Source organism: Folsomia candida, unplaced genomic scaffold (genome assembly GCF_002217175.1).
Source record: "Folsomia candida strain VU population unplaced genomic scaffold, ASM221717v1 Fcan01_Sc001, whole genome shotgun sequence".
NCBI classification, from domain to species: domain Eukaryota; kingdom Metazoa; phylum Arthropoda; class Collembola; order Entomobryomorpha; family Isotomidae; genus Folsomia; species Folsomia candida.
In genome coordinates, this window is record NW_019091193.1 from 3,491,075 (window position 1) to 3,503,637 (window position 12,563).

General features: G+C 36.8%; 1 protein-coding gene and 1 long non-coding RNA gene across 2 annotated transcripts; one reads left to right on the forward strand and one right to left on the reverse strand.

Moving 5' to 3' along the window:
* Positions 1-6,746: 6,746 nt before the first annotated feature.
* Positions 6,747-9,254, reverse strand: LOC118433576. The gene is made up of 2 exons (XM_035845597.1): positions 9,182-9,254; positions 6,747-9,099 (listed from the first exon to the last, which is right to left on the reverse strand). Exon 2 carries the CDS (start codon positions 9,087-9,089, stop codon positions 7,428-7,430), a length of 1,662 nt encoding a protein of 553 aa, XP_035701490.1. The 5' UTR covers positions 9,090-9,099; positions 9,182-9,254; the 3' UTR covers positions 6,747-7,427.
* A 2,070-nt stretch (positions 9,255-11,324) lies between these two features.
* Positions 11,325-12,026, forward strand: LOC110842117. Its single transcript, XR_002547297.2, has 2 exons — positions 11,325-11,470; positions 11,585-12,026. It is a non-coding gene; the product is annotated as an uncharacterized LOC110842117 (long non-coding RNA).
* Positions 12,027-12,563: the final 537 nt, after the last annotated feature.

Consider the following 12,563-nt stretch of genomic DNA (forward strand, 5'->3'; position numbering starts at 1 on the left):
ACATTTCCCCCGTAAATAACCAATATCCTTGATCCGTCACAGAGGGTATTGCATTACTGATGATTCACATTTGCACTGGCTAGTTTAAGAAAGATGAGAACTACTTACAAATGTACATATTTATCCATATCAACATTGTCGTGGCGTAGAGTGTGGGAAGGGAAATATTAAATAATAAATCCTGTAAGTAAATATGTACGTAAATATTTACTTACTTTCAGGATTTCTGTCGATCTTCCAAGTAAGATTTAAATACGTATTAAGTGCCCAAGTTTAAATATGCATACATTTAAAGATAATGCACAAATGTAACTATGTAATTGCTTGACTGTACTGAGTGGGAATTGAGTTAGGTAAACTTGGGAGGACAAATTGCCGACTTGTCAGTCCCAGATTTTGATGCCCTTTGCATATGTTGGAGTACTACGTGAGTTTACCAAAAGTGTAGGAGGGTTTTACCCCATGGCCCCATTTGCACCCGCCACACCCATCCAAAGGCATGAAAAACAAGAAACAAACCCTTGTTACTTCCTAAGATTGGCCACTATCCCTTCAATTTTTGGGTGCATATTTAGTACCTGTGCTTACGTTAGAAACTTAAAAAAATTTGAATTAGTTTCGTTCGTTTTTGCAAAAGTGATTTTATTTATTATTATCAGTGCTCAATTAGTAAATAAATATCAAGTAGGATTACCTATAGTATTTATCTACTAAAGGTAATTACGGAAATATTTCTTAAATATGTCTTAAGCATATGGATAAACTTTAGTAAAAATTAAATAAATATGTATAGAATAGAATTGTGAACCTGTAGCGTATCCTGTGAAATAAATATATGGATGTGTAGGTTCCAATATTATTTTATCTGGAGTTCCGTACTTAAAGTTATTAAGAGCATCTACGTATTTACTAATGCAATGCATAATAATTATACCTCTACAGCCCCATGAAAAAAAACATTTGCACAGTTTCTATTATAAAACATAATACTTCTAACTTTGTACACTGACCCCCAAGTCTGATAGAGTAATATGCGGACAAACCTTAGTGATGCACTTATCTTCAAAAATTCGTTCCAATCCTACGACAAAATCTTCTTGGTAACTTTTCAAGATTGCGAATTTCTTGGGACATAACCTCCCGGAGAACTCATTTCCAAAATATCCACCTTCTTTAATAAAGAAGTCGGCAAAATTTCGGCTAAGATGCGGGTAAGAAACCATATTCGACATGAGATACATTCTCGATCTGTCCGCAATACTGTTAATTTGTCGCATACAATTTGAAATAGCTTCCCGCCCTATCCTCTTATCTTTAAAGTCAACCCCTATTCTTATCACGCCATGAATATCTTTCAGCTGCCATCCCTCCAAAAGAAAGTGTTCAACGGAATGTTGAATCGCGTTAAGGATGAAATACGTTAAAAGTTTCTCGATAAGTTTCCCTGCCGCTGCGACTCCTCGTTCCCGGATTAAATTTCCATTCAAATCGAAACAATTTTGTATTTCCCCCCGTACCCAACTCTCCAGGGGTAACTTGTCCTTTAATTGGATTAGAAATTCAGAAACATACAATTGTTCAGCGGGATCCTCAATAACTAATTGCACCACATTGCTCACAAAGTTGTTAATTGGAAAGAGAAAAGCATTTATAAGTTTCCGAAATGGGAGAACATCTTCGTAATCCATTTCACTGATAATATTTTCGTTTCTTGAATTCATGTAGCCGTCATAAATCGGGTGCTGACCCGTCTCACTTTCCCCCCACCCGTCGCAAATTAATTGAACTATACTGTGCACCCCGCCCCCCGAAGTGTCCACCAGCCACGGATAGTAAGGTGACCCCTCGGCGTACACGACGCTCTCCTTAAAATCAAACGCGTTAGAATCCACGCCACACTGGACGTACGAATGGACGCCAATTATCCGGTTGAGGACGGAATTGCAATGCAAATTTGTACTCTTGCTAAGCATGCTTTCATACGTGAACGAGATGGGACTAGCAAGGGACGCATGTAACACGGTGTGCTGTCCGATGCCACAAGTATAAATGGCGTTTAGGGGCGCGTGCAGTTTCGAAATTTCCCACGCTACCCCATCTCCGGGGTAGACGAGGCGAAGATTGTTCAGAACGGCAGGAAAAGGCGGCATGTTTAAACTTTTCGAATTTTGGAGGGCTCTCGTCTCAACTAAGTTTTCAATCGCTACGGCAACCAGGACCACATCTCCGGAAGAAGATCCTCGCCTCAAGAGCACTACACAGGGGCAGAGAACGGCTTTATTCCTCTTTCGTAAGGGAAGAGCATGAACCCCGGTTAAATCAGCGATAAAATAATCGGCATCGTCGTTTTCTTGCAATTTGAATAATTCCCGGAATGGGGCCAATTCTGTCCGGTTTGGGTCAAGATGCGTGACCAATTTTGAAAAATGTGTGTCCGTCCAAATTGATACAAAATGTGAGTCGCTGATTGGTCTCGGGTTTTGAATGGCGGCCTCGTCATAGGCGAATTTTCCCCTCCCTGCCGCCATGTATTTCGTCTTCACGGCGGAATTGTACTCGTACAAAACGTGCGGCGGGAGTTGGTTGACAGGAATTAGGACATGGCCAGGATGCAGGATTGGTTCGAAGTTATGCAAGGTTTTGAATTCTTGCGTAATTGCACCCGCGTAATTTCTTTGAATTAAATGCTCGATCTCTTTGTGTCGTAATGCCTCATAGAAATTGATATATACGGTCTCCGCTTGAGACGATGGCATCCCTCGTAACGATAACCAGTTCATTTTGCCCCAGAAACCACCACTCCCCCCGAAATTAAATGAGATGGGACAGTTTCCAACAGTAGCTTGTTTGTAAAGCGAGTATAAACGAATTCTATCCGATGAAGAGATTAGGGCATGATTTAGCAAGGGTACGAGTACTTGAGTGGTATTTTCAAAAAGGATATCCAGTTCTTGTTCTTTTGCGGGGGACAGTTCTTTATTCGAATTTAGGTCTGGGGATTTCACACATTCAGTAAATTCCTTATGGTTTCCGTTTTCCAGCATTATATATATGGGTATATGGGTATATGGGTATATGGGTATATATATATATGGGTTATAATTTTTAACTGCATCGTTAATTTTTCTTAGATGAGGCTATAGTTACTGCAGGAAAAAAATCATCTAAGTAAGCAATCACTACGGTTTTGAAAAGCTTAATTTTTTCAGATCTAGGTCAATCTCCATCCGATTTTAATGAAATTAGTGTCCAGAGTCAATTATGGCAAATTAGAATTGAACTGTCGACCAGGAGGCTGGAATAGTGCCCTGTTCCTGAGATATGCAGGAAAAACACCCTCGAAAATGTGTTTTTTTGAGATTAGAAAAAAATGAAGGCCTTCATGCTAAATGTAAATGAGCAAAAAGTTGATACATATTTTTTATAAAAATACAAAATTAAAATCCCGAAAATCAGTTTAAAACTGAGAAAGTTTTGATGGTGGTCAAAATATTGCCTCTCCCACCACCACCAAGTTTAGTTGCTAAGGCCCACCACTCAGCAAAGTGATAATTACGAATAATAAAAGGGTACACTAGCTTACACTACTTAATAAATTACTTTCAATTGCGAATAAAAACTATTAAATAAAAGAAACCCAAAAAAGGAAAGCTTAGATGAGACTTAAGAAGTGCGATAAAAAGTATTTAATAAATTTCTTCTCCAGTGAAGGATATAGAATTTTAATATTTCCAGCATCAGCGCCCCATTTCATTCACTATCATATAAATAGATGCAAATATACAATAACTATCAAATTTCAAATATGATGTAGCGAAACATATTAAAATCATTTGCTAATTGTTCTTGTCACTAAAAAATTATGAATGCTTGCAATTATACTTAAAGTTGATACATAATATACAGGTCTTACCAAATAGTCGATTCCATTCCCCAGTAATATGCATGCGTGAACATGTTGCTTATGTAATTTAGTATAAAATAAAATGGGGCGCTGATACTGGAAATATTAAAATTCTATACCCTTCACTGGAGAAGAAATTTATTAAATACTTTTTATCGCACTTCTTAAGTCTCATCTAAGCTTTCCTTTTTTGGGTTTCTTTTATATGCTAAATAAACAAAAATCAGGTTAATATTGTACTCCAGTAAATAATCAGATTCCACTACTCACTTCAGATATTTCCAGGCGCAGATCTTATTATTTTCATCTCGTTCAAGATTTCCAACTATTAATCAGGTCAGGAACATGTGAATGCTTTCATATTGATGTCAGGTTCGCCAACATCAATATGATTGAGTTAGCGCCCGGACGCTCCTTAAATATGGAGCTGCGGGTATTCCTCCATAATTAACTTCGTTGCCCTTCACGACAAAACCGGTCTGTGACCTTGTTTAGACTGGTTAACTAATTAATTATGTTGACTCGACAGAATTCGCGTTGTGCAAGCTTGCGGCTCTACATCCTCCTAATTACATATGCAAATGTTTATTATGCAACAACGGATGTACCCCAAATATTGGGTACTCGATGTACACTGACATAATCAGATTTTATGCATTGTTTATTTATAAAGAGTGTATGTAAGCTGAGTCGCCAATTATACAAATCTACTTAGGAGACTTTCCCAATTCTGACCATATAATCAAGCGCTTGAGTTTTGTAAATAAACACGAATCATTTCTCATGGTGCCATTCTACTGAAACATGCAGACGCTCATGTTTCAGGGCTGTTTATAATGCATGCATTTATTCAATGGGGACTCCATTATGGAGTGTATATATGCATTTCTGGGTATAAATGCATGAGGTAACTTTTTCAAAATCTATATTATAAGCTGGAAATGTCTGCCCACAACGGAAGTGAAAGCAAGTGAAAGTTCATTTGCAACTACGACCAAATTCTATCGAGTCTCTTTTCACTTCAGACACTTCAATCTTAGATTTTGAACGCTGAACACGAATATGATATCCGATTCGACCTACGACAACCCACTGACCGTGTGGTTCAGGTCAAGTTCAAAAACATAGGAAAGACGATCGCCCTGCGAGATACGGGTTTGTACGCTCGTAATAAATACTTTGGAAATTGGGAAGCCTGTAATCCATGCTATAAATAGCATAGATAAAATTGGCAAGGGTAATGTGTCTGAAGTCAAATATTTTTTGTCAACATTTGTATTTAAATGCTCCGGCCAGTAATGATCTAATAAGCAACAGTTTTCTAATCCTATGAGTTAATGAAATGCACAAGTATTACATTAATTGCTCGATTTATCTACCTCGCTTTTTACCTGCGCTAAAACTGAGGAAGAGCCTTCTACATGTCATCTTCAGATTCAGATCTGAATTGATTCCATGACCCCATTTGCCCCGCCACAAAAATTACCGACTTCAACTATCACCAAAAATCCAATTTTGCTCGGATTTTGGTAAAATTTACATTTTTGAGTTCCCAGATATGTAAATACTTGTGTGATCATATCCAATAGCAATCTCAACTTTTTTGAAATTTTCGAAATTTTTGGATATTCCACTGCTGATGAATTATTCGAAAAAATTCAAAATTTAAAAAAAAGTTGAGTTTGCTATTGGTTACGATCACACAAGTATCTGGGATCACAAACATGTACATTTTATCAAAATCCGAGCCAAATTGGACTTTGGTGATAGTTGAAGTAAATAAAAAAACCGGGCTTTTTTGTGTATTGGGCATCTTTTCGTGGGTGTGGCAGACTCAAATGGGGCCATGGAATCAAGCCACTTGAGGGTTTTAGTAGACTCATAGGGTACTCCAACATATGTATGCAAAGGGCATCAAGATCTGAAGATGACATGTAGAGGGTCTCTCCTCTTGAGAAATTTGGTTTTTACAGGAAAAATGGAGATTTTGATACTTCAGAAAAACAGTATCAAAATCTCAATAGAAATTAAATTACTTGGACATTTTTGTCGAATATTTTATCGAATATTTCGTAAAAAAATAAAGGATTATGATTGATTGCCACTGATATATATTAGCACACATTGCAAATTAGTGAAGATATGTATTTAACCAAACAGGGTTTATGAAGTTGACGTGAACACCCATTCTTTCAAATCGATATGCATATTCCATTAGCAAACCTAACCTGAAAATTAACGTAGGATTAGGTGACTCATCGTCACAGGTCTAAAAATCTTAACATTTTTACGCATTTCTCCGTTCTGGGAATTTATTTTTAAATTCTATCAGATCCATTTGTAGACTAGATCAGTACCAATTTATTAAAAATATGCACTCTAGATTTTGACAAGTTTTGAAGGAGGAGACCCAATTTTTCTGAAGGTGTTCACTCTTTTTGGGTCTCCTCCTTCAAAACTTGTCAAAATCTAGAGTACATATTTTTAATAAATTGGTACTGATCTAGTCTACAAATGGATCTGATAGAATTTGAAAATAAATTCCCAGAACGGAGAAATGCGTAAATATGCTCAGATTTTTAGACCTGTGACGATGAGTCACCTAATCCTACGTTAAGAAGGAGAACTGATGATGAGATTGCTCCATGGTCCTTCAATTATTTTCCTTGCTTACATTACTCATCTGTCTCCACGTTAAAAATAATGGTACAACTAATCTCATTCTTGTGAAAGAATTTTATTTATTTTTCAATGTTCAATTATACAGTTAATAAATATCAAGTACATAAATAGGATTACTTACACATAAATAACATTTATGTAATTATAGAAATAATGTCCTTAGCATATGGATAAACTCTATTAAAAACTCCATAATATCACAGACCAGAACTGTTATCTAGTATGTAACACATCATCTTTAATACTTATTACATCATCCCATTCAAATTCCCATTCCTTCGTAATTAAGGTTTCCATTTAATAAAGCGCCTGAACGAAATTTGTATTCCCACAGTTTTTTTATTCTATTTCTAACTTTGTACACTGACCCCCAAGTCTGATAGAGTAATATGCGGACAAACCTTAGTAATGCACTTATCTTCAAAAATTCGTTCCAATCCTACGACAAATTCTTCTTGGTAGCCTTTCAAGATTGTCAATTTCTTGGGACATAACCTTCCGGAGAACTCATTTCCAAAATATCCACCTTCTTTTATAAAGAAATCGGCAAAATTTCGGCTAAGATGCGGGTAAGAAACCATATTTGACATGAGATACATTCTCGATCTGTCCGCAATACTGTTAATATTTCTCATGCAATTTGAAATAGCTTCCCGCCCTGTCCTCTTATTTTCAAAGTCGACCCCTATTCTTATCACGCCATGAATGTCTTTCAACTGCCAGCCCTCCAAAAGAAAGTGCTCAACGGAATGTTGGACCGCGTTAAGGATGAAATACGTTAAAAGTTTCTCGATAAGTTTCCCTGCCGCTGCGACTCCTCGTTCCCGGATTAAATTTCCATTCAAATCGAAACAATTTTGTATTTCCCCCGTACCCAACTCTCCAGGGGTAACTTGTCCTTTAATTGGATTAGAAATTCAGAAACATACAATTGTTCAGCGGGATCCTCAATAAGTAATTGTACCACATTTCTCACAAATCTCTTAATCGGAAAGAGGAAAGCATTAATAAGTTTACGAAATGGGAGAACATCTTCGTAATCCATTTCACTGATAATATTTTCGTTTCTTGAATTCATGTAGCCGTCATAAATCGGGTGCTGACCCGTCTCACTTTCCCCCCACCCGTCGCAAATTAATTGAACTATACTGTGCACCCCGCCCCCCGAAGTGTCCACCAGCCACGGATAGTAAGGTGACCCCTCGGCGTACACGACGCTCTCCTTAAAATCAAACGCGTTAGAATCCACGCCACACTGGACGTACGAATGGACGCCAATTATCCGGTTGAGGACGGAATTGCAATGCAAATTTGTACTCTTGCTAAGCATGCTTTCATACGTGAGCGAGATGGGACTAGCAAGGGACGCATGTAACACGGTGTGCTGTCCGATGCCACAAATATAAATGGCGTTTAGGGGCGCGTGCAGTTTCGAAATTTCCCAAGCTACCCCATCTCCGGGGTAGACGAGGCGGAGATTGTTAAGAACTAGAGGAAAAGGCGGCATGTTTAAACTTTCCGAATTTTGGAGGGCTCTCGTCTCATCTAAATTTTCAATAGCTATTGACACCAGGACCACATCTCCGGAAGATCGTCGCCTCAAGAGGACTACACAGGGGCAGAGAACGGCTTTATTCCTCTTTCGTAAGGGAAGAGCATGAACCCCGGTTAAATCAACAATAAAATAATCGGCATCGTCCTTGTCTCTCAATCCGAATAATTCCCGGAATGGGGTCAATTCTGCCCGGTTCGGGTCAAGATGCGTGACCAATTTCGAAAAATGCGTATCCGTCCAAATTGAGATAAAATGCGAATCGCTGATTGGTCTCGGGTCTTGAATGGCGGCCTCGTCATATGCGAATTTTCCTCTTCCTGCCGCCATGTATTTCGTCTTCACGACGGAATTGTACTCGTACAAGACGTTCGGCGGGAGTTGATTGACGGGAATTAGGACGTGGCCAAGATGGAGGATTGGTTCGAAGTTATGCAAGGTTTTGAATTCTTGGGTAATTGCACCCGCGTAATTTCTCTGAATTAAATGCTCGATCTCTTTGTGTCGTAGTGTTGTATAGAAATTGATATATTCGGTCTCCGCTTGAGACGATGGCATCCCTCGTAACGACAACCAGTTCATTTTTCCCCAGAAACCACCACTCCCCCCGAAATTTGGTGATAGGGGACAGTTTCCAACGTTAGCTTGTTTGTAAAGCGAGTATAAACGAGTCTTATCCGATGACGAGATTAAGGCAGGATTTAGCAAGGGTACAAGTACTTGAGCGGTATTTTCAAATAGGATATCCAATTCTTGTTCTTGTGCGGGGGACAATTCTTTATTCGAATTTAGGTCGATTGGGGATTTCACACATTCAGTAACTTCGGCATGTTGTCCATTTTCCAACATTTTGATAGTCTGGCTTGTAATTTTCAAAAATTGAGACAAAATCAATTTCCCTCGAAGTATTATTCTTCCAGTCAGCATGATAAAGATTACGTGTAAATGCATGGTTAATTTCCTGGTAAGTAAACAAAAATTAATTACTTTGTTTTTTACTTCAGACAATAATAATTAACAAATAATCAAATTTTACTACTCACTCTAAATATTTCTAGCCACAGATTTTATTCTTTTCAACTTTCTCAAAGGGTTCAAAAACTATTGATTTGGTCGGGAGCATGAGATTGCTTTTATATCGATGTCGGGTCCACTAATGATGAGCCAGACGAGGAAAGGTTGCTATATTTTTTTAATTAAGTTTGTACCCGGATAAGTACATTTCAGACCTATGTAAATAGAATTAATACTGCTTTCGACCAGTAATTGTGGGCAATAAACAAAATATTTAATTGCAGCAATATAAATACGTGCATACGTAAACTTATGTACTTATCTTTAGCTGTTATTTTGTCAGTTACGTATTATTAAATATATTGCCTATATATATTTAAACCGGAATATTTAGAAATGAGTGTACCTCAAAAAGGAAAATTGGAGTATGCGTAATTTGTGTTTTTCATACACAAATTTCTACGTAATTGCACATTCGACGAAATGTGACGCAAATTCACATTAAGGTGTGTACATCCAATCATAAATTTGAGATAATTTCACATGCTAATGAGCAAATCGTCGGCAAAGCTTCAAACGAGCCGAATCTAACGTTGTAGGAATAGGAGATGACCTCTACAACGATGAAATGTACCTAAATTAACAGTCTGGGACATTAGTTGATTAATTTAAACGGAATTTTCCTTAAGAAAATGAAATGGTATGCAAAGTAATTAACCTGTTAATACTCAAAATCGACGTATGTAAATAAGTACGTATGTCCGAGGTGCCGACACTAACCTACGGCAAAAATCTGACGTGCAGCCAGTCATGAATCATCAGCACCATTTTTTCATATACTTCTAAACTCCTAATGTGACAAGATATTTATGTGTGAACACATTTATCTACACAGCTCAAGAATTTCTTTAGGTAGGAAATGTGCAAATAAATATGGACACACGTCAGCAAATCGCATGTTGAGAGGATCAGGTTTTTCAGGTATGTACATGTTCCACCATTTGGTTACGTATGTAAATATATATGCGCACAAGATAATCTTTCAATTTCGACAAGTATAGCTTGGTTATCATGTGTATTATATGCGTGATAAATCATGCGAATCAAACTACTTGCTATAGCCAACTGCACTGCATAATTGTTGCCATACGGCGAGGTCTAACAATTTTCCTTGGGTCATTCTCAACAAGAATTCTATGTACTAAAAGTACATTATTCATATACATAATTATTTGTACTAGTCAAATCATGACGAAATATAATTTATTTGGGGGAATAAACTGTAAAAATATAACCACTGGATGATGCATATCAATTTTAGTTATGACCAATCACAAAATTATCTTTTCATTTTGAGACGCACCGTAATCAATTGCCTCGTAACGTGTATTAACAATATTGCACATAAAGTTGAAGGAACATAGAAAATAAAATTTGTCAAAAGCGTTAGGCATGTTACACAGAATAAATTCAGTAATATATGTATGTACATATGTACATATCTATGTATGTAGTCCCAAACGAAGTCTATGTATTTACATACATAAATGCTATTTACACGGACATACCTATTTACATGTATAAATTTCCTAGGGAAACTGATTGTGATTTATAGTCAAATAAAATTTTTTGAAGTAGTATTCTGTCAGAAAGCAATTACGTATTTGTGACCCTGCTGAAAACAACATTCGTTGTAGAAAGCTTGGTCAAGTGGAAATAAAACTGTATAGTTTTTTAAAACCTAGTCCTCAAAACCGTTTGAAAAAATCATTTTAAACTTCAAGATGAAAGGATGGAAAGATATCAAAACAGATACATACATATGCGTAAATATATACGTATTTATGGCCACGATCCTGTGATCCTGTGATATATTGTGTTGTTATCTGGAGAAAGATTTGGGGGGACAAAAGACGCAAATACCTATCACAATTTCAAAAAAAGTTAGTTTTGTATGTATATGATAAAGCCACCCTCTGGACCCACAAGGGGGAAACTTATGAAGTTTATTGTCAAAATGAGAAACCATAGAACAATATTTAACCGTTATATCAATAACTTTCAGTGACCTTTTTGCTCATCCAAATTAAATCAGAAAGCGGACCAGATATTAAAATTCTGATTAGCAACCAGACGCAAAAACTCTCTCCCTCATTTCACTCATCCTTTCATCCGCTGAAAGAACTTATTCAATGTCATTCATCTCCTTGAATGGTCTCGATGGACATGGGATTCACAAAAGTATTGCTAATTTTGTCCTGTTGCTTTGTTTCAACTGTGTTCTGTCGAGGATGGGACGACTTGGTGAACGTCAACAGGTTTGGTTTTCATAATTTTTGGCGATTATTATTTTTTCACTAATTTTTGAATTAGGTTCACATTATTATTTTTTAATTATTATTATTTTTTTGTACTAATTTTGGATTTCTTAGAGATGTAGCTGACGTGAACAGGGATGGCGTGGTGACGAGGTGGGAAAGGGCTTCCGTAATAATGAAGTGGATCCACCCCTTCATCATATACACGGTTTATTTGCTGTCATCTACTCCCGTTATGTTGGGATATATTTTAGGAAGGATTTATGTTGATTTGATAACCACAAATTTGCCGCCGGTGCAAGATTTGTTGACAGTACCGGCTCAGTTATTATGAGTAAACATATAACGTATCCCCACGATTAAGACTTGTAAATTATTAATAATAACAAAAATTTAAGTGAGGATGAGTAATTAACTTATTAGCATTATTAACACTAACTTTTACACTTTATCCTTGTTTATTTATTTTTGTTTTAAATAGGTTTAGACATTTTGTATTATCTATTACCAGTATTTATTACAAGTAGGAAATAAAGATGCATGCATATATCGCAAATTTCATTTTTTGCGACTTATTTATATTCTTATAGCAATCTCGGAAGCCAGGAAAATTCTTCTTTTTTAGAATTATGTTAGGAGTATAAATCTAACATTTTTTATATTACAAATATTCTTGCAAAATTGGTGAGATTTCTTACTGAAAACCGATGAATGCAGTTGAATTATTTGTGTTAGTCATCTCATTTGTATATTTTGACGCATTCGCGAGAGATATAGAGTTCGAGTTTATTCAACACCATGTCGCCGAAAATGGACAATGTGATTTATGCAAATGATGTGACAAGCACAAGTATTTCCATTGAATATGTATGTGCATGGGAGTTGACTCGTCGCGAGTCAAAAACATAGCGATTCAATGCGAGCCCGGACACTCCTTAAATAGTTGAGCTCCGGGTATTTCACCAGCATTAATGTCTCCTCACGACAAAACTGGTCTGTGACCTTGTCTAAACCGGTTAATTCAGATAATTAAGTTGACGCGACGTAATTTACCTTATGTAAGATTTCGATCCTACATGCATCTGATGCATTC